This window comes from Thunnus thynnus, chromosome 6 (assembly GCF_963924715.1).
Source record: "Thunnus thynnus chromosome 6, fThuThy2.1, whole genome shotgun sequence".
Lineage (NCBI taxonomy): Eukaryota > Metazoa > Chordata > Actinopteri > Scombriformes > Scombridae > Thunnus > Thunnus thynnus.
The window spans coordinates 32,270,577-32,288,638 of NC_089522.1; the positions used below are offsets into that span (position 1 = coordinate 32,270,577).

The 18,062-nt window shown below is 37.8% G+C and overlaps 1 protein-coding gene across 2 annotated transcripts in view; it reads right to left on the bottom strand.

Annotated features, from left to right (window-relative positions):
- The window catches only part of LOC137185144 (synaptophysin-like), a 30,047-nt gene extending 13,487 nt beyond the window's left edge, over positions 1–16,560 (bottom strand). Inside the window, exon 1 of one of the 2 annotated variants that reach the window (XM_067593436.1) lies at positions 16,438–16,559. In XM_067593436.1, the coding sequence (XP_067449537.1) occupies positions 16,438–16,455 (18 nt within the window). In that variant the 5' untranslated portion in view covers positions 16,456–16,559. Of the gene's footprint in view, positions 1–16,437 lie in introns of both variants that reach the window. The other variant, XM_067593437.1, reaches the window with a different exon arrangement.
- Positions 16,561–18,062: the final 1,502 nt, after the last annotated feature.

Here is an 18,062-nt window from a genome sequence, read left to right on the forward strand (position 1 = left end):
CTATCAAGAAAGAGATCAGTGCAATTAGAGAAAGTCTAAAAAGTCTGCTTTATACTTTTTATCATCTTGTGAGTCTACACATTTATCAAGGATATCAAGAAATAAGGTAAAAAGTAGGATAACATGTCATTTTATCAAAACAGAGTGTTTCATAATAAACCACATTGCATTCAATTATAAAAATCTAGGATGGCATTAAGACGGCATATAAAAAGAAACAATGCACACATACTGTAGATATGTGACTTTACACATATTTCTTTATTGTTTAAGAGTTTTTGTTCATGTCAAAAAGTATCACTGCAGGTGTCAAATACACGACTCACTCTTTGTTTTCTATATGCATGAATGAATTCTCACAAGCAACAAGCAGACAGTCAACAGGTGACTGAACCATTATAAATGCAAGAACTGGGGAAAATCTACTTTATTCAAAGCTTCGGCGGGTTTGACAATCCCAGCACAAGATCCAGTACGTGATATAATTTCCATAAATTATGGAAGTCACCTGTTTCACTCAGCCTGTGTTATAGTGTGGTCGGATAGTTTGATGCCTCAGACTTGTGAGTTTCATTCACCACAAACATAAAAAGACACAAATAGCTCATATTTTGGAGTAAACTTTCAGCGAAGTTGGTCATTAACTCTGAATAACTACCCCTGCAGTCCTCACTTCCCGAGCAGAAACACGGACAGCGCCACTCTGCCATTACAACCCACATAGTGGTCGGAGGCGGTATTACACTTGTAGTGAAAAGAACCACCGTAGAGAATGAATTGAAAATATTAAAGAACCAGTGTTTAAGATTTAGTGGCATCTGGTGGTGAGGTTGCAGATTGCAACCATCTGAATGCCCCTCCTCTTCCAAAACAGCAGGAGAACCTACAGTGGCTGCGCAACTTGCAAAACCCCCCCCCCCAAAAAACAAAAGGCCCTCTCTAGAACCAGTGTTTGATTTGTCTGTTCTGGGCTACCGTAGAAACATGGCGGCCTCCGTGGAAGAGGACCTGCTGCCTCTGTAGAAATAAAGGGCTCATTCTAATGTAACGAGAACACAATGATTCTTATTTTCAGGTGATTATACACTAATTAAAACATACTTATGAATATTATATTCCATTTCTGCCAAGTCTGTTCTACTAGATGCCGCTAAATTCTACACACTGCACCTTTAAGAGAGTTCAACTATTCCTGCTGTGCACATGAATCGGGCGCGCTATGTCTACCCTACTGAGCGTGGGCCCCCTCTGCCCCCCATGGTCGCTCCGCTTATGTATAAAACAGAGAAAAACAGCAAATGGTCACACTGAAGAAAATGGAGCCAGATATTTTTTTGGCATATTTAGTAATATATATATTGTTGCAGGTCTAAAACTCACTCCTCTGAGAATTTAAAGTTGATCTGATTTGATTTTGGTTTTTGTTAAACTCAGAAACAAAAGAGTTTTGTTTAATAAGACGTAGTTAATGTAGGGGAGACCAGGGACGGTTGTAACACCTTGAATTCCTCCAAATCAGAAACAAGTTACAGTGATTACACTCACTCTGCACATGCTCAGTTAGATTGTCTTCTTGCTTACAAAAAAGGAGACATAGTTTAAACTCCCAGAGAAAGTTACCAAGCAAAAGTGTTTTTTTTTGAGGTAAAAACTTTTACTTTTCTATCAGATGTATTTTTTGGATACTGTCCTGAGATCAAATGTCTAGAAATCCAAATGAGTATTATTAGAATCACAGTCAGTTCACATGAGGTGAAAACATGGCTGGTGATACTGGGACGGTTGTAACACCTTGTTATAGCCAAGTTTCATTTATATTTTAAAAACCTAAAGGCCTACATGAACCAGATAGATAGATATAGATAGATAGATAGATAGAAAATTAAATGTAAAATGTCATAAATTTACACTGTGTTGTATGTTAAATGTAATGTTAAATAATCTTTTTCATTTTGAGTATTTGATTGATTAATTATATATATTTTTGACATGTTACAACCGTCCCTGTACACTGGGACTGTTGTAACAGTGGAGCGACTGTATTTAAATCAATTTTGCAGCCTGTACATGTTTCATAAAACCACTTAAATATATTGTTTCAGTAGTTGACACATTGAAGTTTATAATATAGCAAATGGACTGTTCCAGTGTAAATGGTTTTTGATTTATCAGGAAAATGACTGTCAACTGTCCCCGGTCTCCCCTATAGATATTACGGCCGTTCCTGTGTTCAAACAAACAGATCAATACTTCCTCTCGGATTTCAGTCTGCTGTCTTCAGACTCGACATGACTGGTGTGATATTTAATATTCAAATTTCATATCACTCACTACAGAGGGTCTGTTTCTGTAAATGATACCAGAGTCCATTAAAACGACCCAGTTAGTCAATAAACCAATCAGTGACCGTCGACTGATCGCAGCTCTGACTGCAGATATACACACAACCAAATGTACAAAATTAAAAATCACAGAAACACTGCAGTTCTTACAGGGTTGATTATTGGAATATTATTATAATATTTAATAATAAAAACACATTAAGGTCACAATTGATTATAAAACATCAGAGGAACGTTAAAACAACGAGGAGCTGCCTGTGCAGGAATATTTTTCAGGATATTGTTGATTTAATATTTTATTAAAATAGAATCTAAACAAACTAAATTAAAAAATAATTTATATATCATATAATAGACACATAACATTTACAAATAAATCTGAATCACAAATTGTCTCTGAATATTATTGAAATATTTTGATCTGAAACTATTAGATGACTAATTGATTAGTCAATTAACAGAAAAATAATGACATTGAGTAATCTCTGGAGTCTTGAGTTCCACCTTCTCCAGTGTCTCAGATCTTCTGAATATTTAACAAGTTTTGGACTTTTGGTCAAATAAAATATGACATTTGATGACGTCAGTTTGAGTTTTTGTGATTTTAGAAACCAAACGATGAATCAAATAATCTAGAAAATAATCTGCAGAATGAGCGATAATGAAAACAAACGTTAGTTGCTGCTGTACAGATATTATAGAAATGTAACAGTGACACATGATTCAGTCTGTCAGTTCAGATCTTTGTTGACATTCAAGAAGAAATTCTAGAGACGATAAGAGACGTTTAAGTGTTGAAACCAACTGAATACTGTAAAAATATGAAATCTGAAACTGAATGCTGTGCAGAGAACAGAAGGACAGGTTATTGGAATCAGAGTCAATATAATATATATTTATATATAGTATATTTATATTTATTTATTTACATTATATGCATATATATATATATATATATATATATATATATATATATATATATATATATATATATATATATATAGCACCGACACATTACTGGGTTAAAGCTAGGGTAGATCATATATTTTAGAAGCTTGTTCTGTCATATTTGTTGAAATTCTCCGAACATTCCAACAGCAATCAATAAATCAAATGCTGTCAATAAAAAAAACAAAACATCCAGTATCTCAGCCTGAATGAATATTTAATATTTTTAACTGTTGTACAGTAGTACGAGAGTGGGATTTCCCAGGCTAATTTGTTTATTCTTAATAAACAATTTGTTATAGTAACACAACAAGTTATGATGACTCTGGAGGGGGTTGAATGCTTTTGCAAACCACCGTAAATTAATGCAACCATTACTTATTATAGTCCCGCAGACTTTAATTCACAGAGAGCGAGAGAGAGAGCGAGAGAGCTTGAGCATGCATGTGTTGAATTTAACCTACAGACTGGTGTTCTTGTATATCCTGTACTTTTTTTGCCCTTTTAATGTGGATATTTCATTCTTGTGGTTGCAGGATATTACATTTACAAGTGAGATCTGGCATGTTTGGTTTTTCTTTTTTTTTTAATTTTTCAAAATAAACTTTATGTTGAGGAACAGGTACAGTTACTGGTGACATCTCACATACATATAAGTTTAGCAAGCAATAGACCAAAATAATAATATGTAAATAGACTATTAATATTTTAAAAGACAAAAAAGAGAAAAAAGAAAAAAAAAAAACTGTGTATAAAATGTTTTCATGTGGACTGAGTCAGACTATCAGAGTTCTCCACTCTAGTGTCTTTGCACCATAGTTCTGGTAAAAAGAAAACAGGGCACCTGGTTAGCCTGCTATTGCAAGAGGAGGCTTAATTTGAGTAAAAGACAGAATTTCTATGTAGCTTTTACAAATCCACTCTCTGAATACAGAGAAGTCATCGCATCATATGGAGGCGCACTATACTGTACCAATGTCCTCTCCTCAAACTGCTTTGTTGTCTGCTAAAGTAAGGGAATTAATGTGCTGGATTGTAGTATATACACTGCATATTAGGCCCTTCTTATATGGGTAGAGGTCTAAGATGTAATGTACTGGATCGACTGGGGGAGTACTGGGGGAGTACGGGGAAGTGCTTTTTGGGGAAAACCACGAGACTGTTTCTTTGCCATAAGTTAAGCATTGGGTCTGTTTGTAATGCTAAGAAAAGGTGAATAAGTGTGTTATGGAATTGCTGCTAAAACGCTGGACACAAACACAGAAATAAAAGCAAAGACACTGGTTGATCTGAAGATTAATGGAATTATTATTGATCAATAAGGAGATGGAACTCACACAAAGCGAATCATTCCACTGTTTCACTATACAAAGCCAAACTAACCTTCTTATAGTCTTCAGAGACAAAGAAATGATCACCGATTGGTCAAATCAAACTTATGGATTACAGCTAATGGCAAACAGTCACAAGGTATACCTTTACATGCCCATGTATACTAGATAAGAGCCACATCTCCCAAGGACACAGGAAGGCAAGAGCCCTAACCTATATGTGGCCTTTGACCCTTTAACCTGTCCTGTTTACTCCAAGACCCAAGATGTTACTTTATCTGGGTCTAAGCCAGAATGAAAAGAGAGGAGTCGGCCTCCTAAAGCACATTCCTTTTCTCAAGGACATTCACACATTAACGCATTTAGAGGTAATGGAGAGGTCAGAAGCGATATAGTGGAAATTGAGAGGCTGGTCTGTATCTCCATGAGTGACCAAGTCAGGCCTTTTCAGTCGGAAAATGTGTTATGGTTAGATATGTTTGCTCTCCAGTAGTAGTGCATGAAATTGGGTAGACCTAGTCCACCTTCTGGATTTGACCTTTGCAGATATACTTTTCACATATGCGGGTTACATTTATTCCAAATGAACGTAGAGATCCAATTGTCCAGTTGTTTAAAAAATGATTTTGGTAGAAAAATGGGGATCATTTGAAACAAGTGTAAGAATTTTTGTAGCACAGTCATTTTAACAGACTTAATGAGCCCAGCTAAAGAAATTGGGAGTTTCAACCACCGTGCTAAATCTTTCTTGATGCCATCTAGAAATGGGGTTAAGTTATGTTTAAGGAGTGCTGTGAATGTACCTGTTACATGTACTCCCAGATATGTAAAGCAGTTTAGCTCTGCTTTGAATGGAAATTGGTCATATCTGCTCTGCTAACGTAGGCTTTTCATGAAATTTAATTTATGACCTGCAAATTTCCCAAACTGTTTGAGTACTTCTAGTAAGTGAGGTATAGAATTTTCTGGGATTGAAATATAAAGGAGTAAATCATCTGCATAGAGTGACACCTCATCTGGCATGTTTAAAAGAAGGTCACTACCATTATGACGTGTCAGAGGGCAACTGGGAGGAGGGAGGCTTTTGAGAAACACCTCTGAAAGTGTTCTTCATCATCAAAGCAACATCAGGCTGTAACACCTGACGTAACTGTAGTCAGTGACCCTCCCTCACCAGAAACCAAGATACACACAGAGTGCACCATACCCGAATGCCCTCCCCGTATTCGACACTACAGACCAGAGAGAGTGACTTGTGTGTACTGTCACATCATTATAATTATCATTATCATTACTGAAGGAACACAGAAGGAGAAAGAAACTTAAATCTCGGTCTTTGAACCTCGGGTAACAACTTTCTCAAAGCTTGGTCGTGTGCTGGTTCACCACAGCCAGCACACCAACACTTTGTCCTTGCATTGCCCTTGCGTAACACTACTTAAGTCGTGTCTTCAAAAGAGCCTGGCAAAATGGCAGCTCTTTCAAGTTAAGCCAGAGCTTTTTAAAATGGACAGTGCTGATGATGTGCATGACACCCTCACCATGGAGTCTGTGGCAGGGGAGGATGTGGTGGAAACAGGACCTGTAAGTGCCATTCCCTTCTGTCTCTATATCCACTCAAGGGGGAGAAACTGCATGGCATGTTGCAATACATAATTTGCCATAAAACTATACCATCAGACCTCCCCAGCAATGTTTTGTGTGCAGAACCTCTTCCCCAAACACCTTTTTCCATATGAGACACACTGCATCGAGCGTGAAGAGCGACCTCCTCTTTCAGAACCCATGGTGATAACCACAAAGACGAGGGTTGTTTCCCTCCTTGGAGTTGTGGAGGATGAGCTATTAATTCAGATCAAATGATGCATTTGTTAACTATTAATATGCTATGTCAGTTATTGAACATTGCATTGTTAAATAATTCCCTGAGTATCTCAAAATAATACATAAATGCAATTCCATAATCATTATTAGTTGAGTATAATTATATTATTTTTGCAAGATGTGTGGCTCTTCATTATGTTTTCCTCTAATTAATTGCAACCAAAATCACATAGCTGCTGGAAGGGCTTTGGATGCTATAGCAGGCACCAACAATACAAAATATCCAGACCACCACCCCATCCTGCATGCAGTCCTCCATTTTGAGGCGCTCACATCCTTAGATTGCAATTACTGCTGTGTCATTTGTGGACATCATCCTCCTGTTGTAATAATGGACTTACACAAGAGGGAGGCGTTTAGCATGCCTGGTGAGTACTCCTCTATACTATATATGGCTCTAATAATGTGAGTCATTGTTGTAAAGCAGACCATGACTGCATGTGTCTCCTGTAGTGACTGACATCGAAAAACCTCCTGCTGATTTTAATGGGTGGGAGGACTGTGAAGACTGTAAAGACTACTTATCTTGTACACTCTTCGGTAGATGCCATTGTGACGGACGGACAACCGACTCATGCACACAAGATATTATCATCAGAAGGTGGCGGTTTGCATCTGATATTATTTTGACATTAATGGAGTGGTACAGTTTACGGTTGAGGAATGGGAATGGATCTGGTGAGGGTGCTTTGATTCGTATGTGGGTGCAGTCTACAGCGCCAATGATATTTGGGAGTCCAGCTATAGCAAAAAAAAAGCTAATTTCTGTCTGTTCATTAGCACTGCACTGAAACAATATGTACTGGGGCATGAATGATACGATAGCTTTCAGTACTCTTGGAAGTGCACAACTCAAAGAAGGCTGTGAAATGCCTGACCTGTCTCCTTTCTCTCTCTGAAAGGATCCTGTGGCTGATTGTGCTAAGTACTTGCAGGTGTGGAGGCCTGAGATTTGACCGGAGTGTGTTTTGCCTGAGTTGAGGCTGTAGAGTATTGCACAAATCTAAAAGCAGTGCTCTTGGCAATCTGAAATGGCTAGGGAACCATTAATCCGTCTCATCAATTAGATCTGTGCAATCTCTAAAAACGCACTCTCTGTGTAAGGCCTGGGTGGCCAAAGCATTTTAGAGAGGTATGTAAGCCGTTCAAAATGCATGCAGTATCACCCAAGGGTTTTTGTAGTCTTAATTGGGATCAATGGACCAACAGTATTTCTTTAGCCCACAAATTTAATAATCCAATTATTCTAATGACTCTAAAACATATAATCTAAATTTAATTATATGATATTCATGCAGGGCTTTTTTTATGTTTCTCAAATGTGAGGGACTGTGAAAATAAGATGTTTTTTTCTTATCTTGGTAAGAGTGCTCTTGACCATTCGTAAAACACTTTCTCATCTCGTCATGTAACTGCAGGAAAAGGTCTATTCGCAAGATGTTTGGTGAACCTGACATTACGCCTTTCTGCCCTTTTGAGGGAAGATTCACAGAGGCTGCACAAGAAAACCTTTTGTTGGCTGGCAAACCAAAACTGGACGTGAACTTGCCATGGCCGCTGACCAAACTGGAACCATCTGAAGTGAATGGCCACCCATTCACAGGATCTGCTGATCCGCCCTCTACGACACCTTTCATGAGGCCAATACTAAAGATCCGCAGGATGTTCACAGAGCAGTTTTTATCAAATATGAGAAAAAATAATTACTTCATGAACATACTTTCACCAGGAAGCCATTTCTTCATGATGCGATGCCTCGTCCAGCTAAGTAAGCTAGCTGAGTAAGCTAAGTAAACACAGTAGCAATGAATGGCTAGCCATCAACACTAGAGTCATTTCAGAAAGAAAACTAGCGAATCTGGTGACATGTGAACTAAGCACAGAAAATAATGTGGTCAGTAAGATAAATGAAGAGATTACAGCAGAATATATACTGTATATATAAAAGATGTAGCATAATAACTGGATTACAATTTAGCATTTTTTACTCAGATTTCTACCTCTAAAACATTTGAGAGCTGTAAAATTAGAACATAATCAATACCTTTTAAATGTATTTTATCTTACAGTAGCGTGTATGAATGTTACAGTACATTTGTGATGCATTTGTTTACTTTTTTTGTGTCTTGGTTGAACCTCTATAAACATTTGAGATGTTTGTTGACCTGCCAAAGGAATTTGATGTGATAGTAATCACAGCTTTAAGTTACAAGGCAGGCTAACTTGTATTGTTTTGTTAAAGCAGATAAAATGTTTACATTAAGATGCAAATCAATATATTCTTTTATCACAAAATATATTCTAAACTAAACCATGTTTGCAGAGTTAAATGTTTGCATTATGTTATTCTATTTTTTACGTTTAATAAACTATATTCTAAGTTTAACTAATGAACCCTCTGGTTTCTTCAGGCTTCACTGATTATCAGGATACTCTTCAAACTGGCAGCATTATCCATATATGTATATGATGTGATTAATATCGATCCAGAAATATTGATTGATCAATAACAATTATTGTGATCATATTTTTGGCCATATTACTCAGCTCTAGGGGATGAAATAACCAGTTTTCACCAGCCAGATGCAGAGGTTCGTGAAAACACAACCAGTAGAGTTTTATTTCCTGTTAAAAGTATGACAGGACCATAAATTTGTTCTTTTTGGAGAGATGTTCCATCTTTACTAACACCTGCTATCAGTTATCTATAACCTCCTACTTCCTGTTTTTATACAACAGTTATATAAACTTGTATGACAGTCTAAATTATGGCTTCACATATTATTTTACTTTTTCATGAAAGTAATAATAATAATGGAAACAATAATAGCATAAAAGTATATGGCTGCATGACTGTGTAAATAAAAAGCTTTTGTATAAAATGCTTTCAACAATGCTCTTAAATAAATTAGTTATAATTATTATGGAGTGAGACTGAAGGATACTTAATAACATCAGTGTTTTATGACTCTTGCTCAGCGGGTGAGTGGACTGAAAAAACAAGCCGCGACTTACAGTTAATATTGATTTGTGTTTCAAGTGTTAGAATAGAAAATGTCTGTGTGCTGCAATAATTAATTCATTTACTGTTAAATCAATATTTCCTTCCAGTCTTTAAACAGGGACTTCTTGTACAGTCCTGCAGTGTCTTCATGCCGATGACGAGTTTCATCACAATCACAAACACTAACATGTAACCACAGTTTACACTCAGTTTGCCTGTTACATCATCATGGAGGCACAGTTTGACTATGCATGCCAAGAAATGTTCATGCTTTCTGGTCAGTTTAAGCATCCGTACATCTCTTTAACGGGACGACATGTCTGCTGCTCTGCTGGTGTGCCGTCCTCATAGAAAATTAAAAATGTGAATTAAAATGATTTTCTAATTAAAGAGAAGGCCATCACACATGAGTAGAGAGACCATTTTAAAGTGTGTGGTTGCTCAATATACAATTACAGACACGGAAAGAGGTTTGAACATTTCACAGACAGGAATGCAGAGCAGCTGTCGAAGGCTCTGCACCACCGGTGTTCCTCGGAAAAGAAAGATGGAGGACGTCCAGTCTGTGAGTCAGACGGTGTTTCAGTTCGTACTTTTTTTTTGTTCTTCTGTGCGTAACAACACTATTGCTGAATGCATGATTTCCTGACTGGTCTTTTACAGGTTCCAGGAGACGACCACATCTAATCCAAGGTGTGGAGAGCCGCCTCTGAGCCCTAACCTCGACCCCCTGTCCCTTCATGGTTAAGGATATTAAGGCTGTTCCTGTGCTTGAGTGTCTTGTCTGAGGTCGTAACACGAGGACGACGAAGCATTTACGAATCTGATCCTCTCAGGGCTCCAAGTGCTTTTTCTGCCCCCCTCCCCTCCCCCACCCCCAACATCTTTTTTGAAAGCTTTTTTTACTTAAGGGACTAACGTTGTTTTCATGTCTGTCACTGGTTGGTATTTGTTAAAGATGTGTTTGGTTTCTTCTGGTTATCTCCTTTTTTAAGCCCATCATTTATTTACAGGGTATCTACGGGTCTTGAAAAGTCTTGAAAAAGGCCTTAGAAGGTATTTAAAAGTCTTAAATTTCATTCATAAATATCTTAAATGTTAGTTATAAAATGTGTTTTGTGTGATTTTAGCAAAACCTGGCTTGAAAATCCCCAGTTCTATTGTTCCAGACCTCTGACCTTAAATTAATTGTTTAATTGTTTAATCTATCCATCAGTTAATCCATTCTTTGTCTGCTGCTTATCCAGGTCATGTTAATGAGTAATTAGTTATATTATGGAGAATGATTGTTATATACTACCAGGAAGTAATGACAAAAGTGAAATAAATTCTCATAAACTGACATTTATTTCCACATTAGACTTGGTAAATAATTCTAGGCCTTATTATCCCTAACAGTTGATATCTTTCATACTTTGACTATGACATGATTGAACATCATCCTGCTATGACTGAACTCAGAGGCGATGAACCCAAACACACTGCGAGGCTGGTAAACAAAGTCTGGTTCAACGTCCAGCTACATTTTGTGAGGAGAGGAGAGGAGGATCTGAGAAAACCTCAACCATGATCTTTTGTAATAAAACGAGATTCGACGGCTGGGTTAATCATCATCAAAGAGGCTAAAATACTTTTATAATAGCATAATAATGACAAAGTAATACTAATAATAGGTGTTATGAAGAAACTTGGTCAAACTCGCCAATTGATTCCTGTTTTATTTCTACCTTAAGGCACCGAACATGTGACACTCACCTTCAACGAGGAAACAAAGAACCACAAAAACCATCATGAAAGGATCATCAAAGCAGAAGAGGGTCAATGTTTGATGTTTGAAGGCCTGAGGAGTGAACTGTTTCATCATTTCAAACACATCTAAGATGACCTACATAGAGGCTTTTACCTCCAAACAGAGGAGAAAAGTTAGAGGAGGTGTGACACTCTTTGGAGCCAGTGGGTGTCAGTTACTGGGTTCAATGGTATCTCTAAAGAGTCACAGCATCAGGAACTGGCTGAGGGCGGACTAGAAGCAAGAGAAATCATGTTCTTTACAAAGCTACTAGGCTCCTTCTCTGCATAGTCGAAAACGGTGGAGCGACGCGCTAAACGCCAGCCGTGGAAACGTCAGGCCTTCGGAGGACAAAGCTTCAAACAGCTCGACAGCATCACCGGCTAAACGGCGGAGATGCAGCATGGGACTTTATGGACAGCTGGCTCAGCAACTGCTCTTTAATGGCAGTATGCAATTCAATTTCTACAAATAGCCCCAAATGCATCAGCACCCGTAAACAGCTGGCTGCTGCTGCTCTGCAGAGACGTCATGTGACTGACGCTGCTGTACTGTAGGAAGATATATGACTTCACTGTACTGGACACACACACACACACATGCTGTATTAATATGTTATTATATGTGTTTTCAGAACATCTTCACTTACTGAAAAAAACATTTTGTTTGTCAGTCTGTGGTGCTGAATCTCTCCTACATATTATTTATGTTTGTGTATTAGATTTCAAACACAGCTTAATTAAAAAATGTATAAAATGAGCTAAAATTTATAAATAAAACTTCTTGTCACAATCTACACTGAAAGCCAACATTTAATAAACGATCTGAAACATTTTTCTTTCGTTCTTTATTTCAAAGGTAACTTAATCAATAACTTGAAAAGCTGATTAGCAAAAAGTTAATTGCTTAATTAACTTTTTGCTTAATTAAATTGTATTCTAAGTGGTATTAAAGTGTCTTTACAAGTCTTAAATTTAACTTGGCGAAGCCTGCAGAAACCCTGTGTAGCACTTTATGTTTACAATCAGTGTGCACATAGAAATATATTCCTTAATGGGACTGCAATTATAGTAGTTCTTCAATACATGTGTTTGATTATTTTACTGGATTGAATAACATTCAGGAATTTATGCTGCATGCAAGAATCTTCTGTCATTGTTTCTCACATGAACTGATATAAAATAATATTCAGTCAGCTGGTAATAATATTGTTCTATCATCAGTCAGTGTGAGTGAAACAGACAGAAAAATGCAAATTTGGAAATAAGAAATCCACTAAACTTACACATATTCACTGTTCTGGTTCTAAACAATGACACATTTCATTCTAACATTTATTCACATAATTATTAACGTTAGAGACATAAATTCAGAACGTTGAGTCAGTAGTGAGATTAAAGTGCTTCAGACAGGAGAGTTATTCTTCATGATGAGACTGGCGCAGTCAGCAAGACGACTACTTGACAGATTCTGCTGCCAGACATAAGAAATGGATGCTGCCTAATAAAATAGAAAAGCCGGCTAAAGACCAGACGACAGCTAACGTTAGCCAAACCACCGCCCATGAGGACGGACGTGAAGTCATTCCTGCTGCTGCAGGTTTAACGGCGCAGTCATTGACGAAAAGTCAGCAGAAAAATTAAAAAACGCATCCTCTTGAGTAACAACACTGGTTTCCTGAAGAATGAATGATGTGTCAGACAACCTTGAGGAGCAGTTTATTTCAAGAAGCAGCAGGGGGATTCATCTATGCAGCTCAGTGAGAGCACAGATGTCTCACATAGAACATCTTTTGCCGGTTTGCTTTCCAGAAGTCCCTGAAGACGTGGCTCTTGCACAACTCAGGCGGCAAAAAGCCAAACTGCTACATGTTACAGCATATAAATAACAGCACTGACACAGATTTTAAACATCTGACTGGACTTATTCAGACTGTCATTGTTAACTTTGGTAGCTCTTTCCCAGCAGAGAGATCTGACATTTTACGCGACAAAAGTTGGATTCAGAATCCCTTTGAATTGAATTGAATCCATTACTGGAAACGAACTGCTGAAGACACAGAGCTGTTAGAGCTGAGCAGCGATCGCACGCCAAAGAAGAGAAGACATGAATGCACGGCATTATCTTCATTCTGGATCTGCATTTGATCCGAACATCCTGTCCTAAGCGAGGAGAACGTTTTGCCCTCACGACCTCATACGAGCGCGGAGTTTGAGCTTCTGTTTTCACAAAAATAAAGACAAAACACAGAAGAAGTCGACTGAACTCGATATGCGCGTCCTGCACGGCAGGCCACTCATCACATTAGCAAGATGTAAGTGAAACTAATCTGCACAATTGGATAATTGGAGCAGATCATATTCAGGATAAGTAAATATCCCATAATAGACCTGATGTTGTTAACGAACTGACTGTTTGATAAAAACAGCTGCATTTAAACATGAACCCACATGTTCTGATAATATGAACGTTTCAATAAACTTTCAACAACAAGCCTGTTTTTCATAGTAATGAATGTTCATATTGTTCTGATTATTGAACATTGACTCTAATATGAAAAGCTAACGTTCATTCTGCGTCTGTTTAAATGCACGTATCTGGTCTCATTTATAAATATTTAACATGTTTTTAATAAAGTGCATGAAACAAAGTTGTGATTTATCAAACTTACTCTTTGAAACGGCTGGTTTACCTGCTCAGGATGATATAAGCTGATGTAAAAATGTTCATTTATGCACAAATTTGCTCTTCTTATGATTTATAGATGAGGCCTGATGTGAACTGGTCTCCAGAAGAAAAGTTTGGGAAACACTGATCTACTCTTTCAAAACTTACGTGTCATGGTTTGTTATTGATTATTAATAAGTTGTGTATGTTTTGAATGTCATTTGTACAGCATTCTGCATGAGAAACAATACACCTGTGACGGTTTTTAGCTAAAGTTGGTGTTTAACACTGGATCAAAATAATAGATTTGAATGAGGAGAGTTAAGCCAGTGTTGCACTGGTGCCATGTTGACCCAAACTGGGTAGAATTTAAACGCAGAGATTTTTATGTGTTGATTAACTGATAGACAGAACATTAACTATTTAGACGATTGAATAATCATTTTAGTCATTTTTTAAGCAAAAATGTCAAACATTAGCTGAAAAATATTAAAATTTAATACTTTTCTTTGTCAGATATGACAGTAAACTGAATATCTTTGGGTTTTAGACTGTCGGATTGATAAAAGACATTTCAGGTTGTATTCTGGATCATTTCCTGACATTTGATAGACTAAACAACTAATCGACTGATTGAGAAAAGAATCGACAGATTAATCTATAATGAAAATTAGTTGCAGCCATAATTAAGACGTCACCTTTGATTCAGAGAATTTACTGCTGAAATTCATGGAAATATTTGTCTGTAAGTCTGCGATCATTTCAATGATATTATAAGAGTATAACAGGAATATCATTAACTGTCATCATACTGTAAACAAAAGGCTTCACATGTTAACAACACAAAATAATATTTTAGGAATATTAACATAAACATACTGTCTCCATAGAGAACCTGCAGCACATGTTGTCTCAGATTATTATAGAAGCGTTGAAGTGAAATACAGATGGGTCATTATTATAACTGATATTATAGGAAACATGTACAATAAGCCATATTGACCAGAATATTGTAGAAAAATGATAAAGTAAATGTAAGAAAACATGACGTTAGATTCTTCCTGCAGGATAAACCTTTTATAGAAAATGAAAGCTGAAATACATGAAGATATTAAGGCTTCAGTTATATCATAAGAGTATTATGGGAATATTATTAACTGTCATCATGAAGAGGATCCAAAAAAAACCATAAAGTGAACAAGAGTCAGAAGATGACTCAACACAAACAAATCTGCTTGACTTAATATGAGAATATTTCATGATTATTACATAATGGACATATTATTCCCATAAAATCACACGAGAATGTTATGAAAATAGTGTAGGATTGTTAGTAAGAGATGAGTAATTATATCAAATCGACCAGAATATTATAGAAAAATTCATGAATGCAGATGTTCATTGCAGAGGACAGAAGGATTAATGTGTCTGTAAGAGTATTACAGCTGGAAGAACTGTTTGTTATAACGGGAATATGAGGAAAATATTACGATAAATTTCACAGGAATATTTTTAGGAATATTCCAGCAGAAACTCGCTGGTCTCCATCTTACAGCAGCTGCTGAGGATGAGGAGGAGCAGGTGACACCGGGTTATAACCCGGTTAAATAACACGGGAGCAGCTCGGGTGGGAAACATGAAGAGTAAAAAAAAAAAAAAAAAAAAAAAAAAAAAAAAAAAAAAACCAGAGCAGAGCAGAGCTGGTTAGAGCCGCAACAACATCAGCATCCCGAGCAGAGAGGAGATCCTCCTCCTCCGGCTGCCATTTTACAACCACACACACACACACACACACACACACACACAGACACACACACACACACACGCAGAGGAATGTCATGAATATCATTTCATTTACACGGAGCAGCTGAAATATTGATGTTTATGACGGTTGGTGTTTTATTTCGTTTCTCCTGCAGGCAGCGCGCAGGGCTGAAAAAACCCACAAACCAAACGCTCCTCCCTGTGAAAACCTCCTGCAGCCAAAAACACAGACGGGTTGTAAAAACAGCGAATATCACCCGGACAGCATGAATATATGAATATATAAAGACAGAGTATCATGAAAAATCAGCGACATGTTACACATTCAGTCTCAGCAGAGACACAAACGGACGCAGCGGGTTTTTTTCTTTTTGATTCCTATAAAAAATAATTCCTGAATAAAAACGGATCAATCAGCCTGATATCTGACATTTGACGCTTATTTCTCATGATTTTTCAGTTATCAATAATAACGATAATATGTCTGATGTCTCCGTGCCGCCGACCGTCCTGCAGCCGTGATGCGGCCCGACACAGAGATGCTTCTCCGGGAGACAAACACAAACATGAAGCCCCGGCGGGCCGCCCCGCACCACGACACGAACACACCCCGACCACCGAGCACACATACATGAGGACATGATGAGAAAAGAGAATAAATGATATATATATATATTTTTAAAAAAGATGAATGTTTAGTGTTTGTACCTGATTTACGAGGTCCATCCTGCAGCCTGTCGAGAGGAGAGAGAGGAGATGGAGGGATGAGGATGAGGATGAGGAGGAGGAGGAGGGAGGAGGGAGGAGAGGGAGCAGGATGGAGGAGGAGGGGGTTGTTTCTGTGTTCGCGTCATTTATTATTTTTTTTTCTCTTCATCTGTATTCAGACGCTTCAGCAGCTCAGAGATGAAAGTGTTAATGATCTAAACAAACAATCTGATTCAGACTCTTTTTAATAACAAACATAAACTGAACGGATTAAATATGGGAAAAAAATATTTTGTCAGATCAAATTTTTAAAAACTGAAATATTATACGAGTGATTGCGTCATCTTGGTAGTAGGACGTGTTGACGCGGTCTTATAGATCCCATTGCTTTTCTTATCAAGACCCGCCCTGAGTAACAGGCGCTGTGATTGGCCAGACGTCCATGCTATGTCCTAACTGTATGGCCAGTGGGTGTCTGGTGCTGAGTAATACAGGAAACGTTCATTCTGAAGAACTATGAGTTAACAGTTTGAGACAAAAGAGGCTTTATTGTAAGCAGCTTGGGGGGAAAAAAGGCGCTGAATGTGATGAGTTTCCTATTTATCAGACTACAAAGGAGCAACACGCTCTGTTCTCCTGCTGGAGATGAACTGACGGAGAGCAGCTGTCAGTTGTTTTCAGTTTCCTTGGTTGTTTTACACCTGGGACACACTGCCTACCTGTTCCTGAGCAGCGCGTGCGTCTCTGAACTGCTGCGCGCGGTGTCGACACAGACACACATCCCTATCTGTCTACGTAGAGTTTGACTCTTGATAATGTTCTTCAAATAATATAATGTTACATATAATTTCATTATAAGTTTCATTTATATTTAGACAGAAAAAGGTTCAGAAGTGCTCGATTGTGAGGAATAAATACTATGTGAGGTGAAAGTGTTTCTGATGGGCATACACTCACACATACACTCATACATGATGGGGTTTTTATTGGTTATATCGATTATTCCGCCAGTTAAACCCCTGCTGTCACCGCTCCAAGAGAAGAAAATCCCTCCAGGCGACACCAACTTCCCCAAACGAGCCAAACAAACCTCCAAACTAACTGTCAGCAGGGAAACTGACAACAAATAAAGGAAAATATGACAACACTGAATCTCCGTTTGGACGCAGGTGAAACAACAGGCAGGAGTTCCGGTTTGAACTAATATCACAGAAAGCGAGAAGGAGAAAAGAAGCTCCGTGTGTCACCGACTCTCCGCTCTGAAGTTCCCCGCCAGAGAGGCTTCCTGCCCCGGCGTGCACCGCGTAGGCTGACCCGCAGTTTTTTTTTCTGTGACACATTCTACACATATAGACGTTGAAACTATAGTGAAAGGTGTAATATTGCTGCCATGATGTCAATATGACTATCAATAGATCATCTTCACTGTCTATTTTTTGCTGAGAACCGCGTGCGTCACGCGTAAAAAATAGGCGAGATACTGACGTGTGATGGTGCAGGTGATGATGATGATGATGATGATCAGTGATGGTGATGCCTATAAGGTTTAAAATATATTCAGTTTTATATTTGAACATATCTTTCACATGATGTTGATGTCGTTACAGGTGAGTCAGAAAACCACT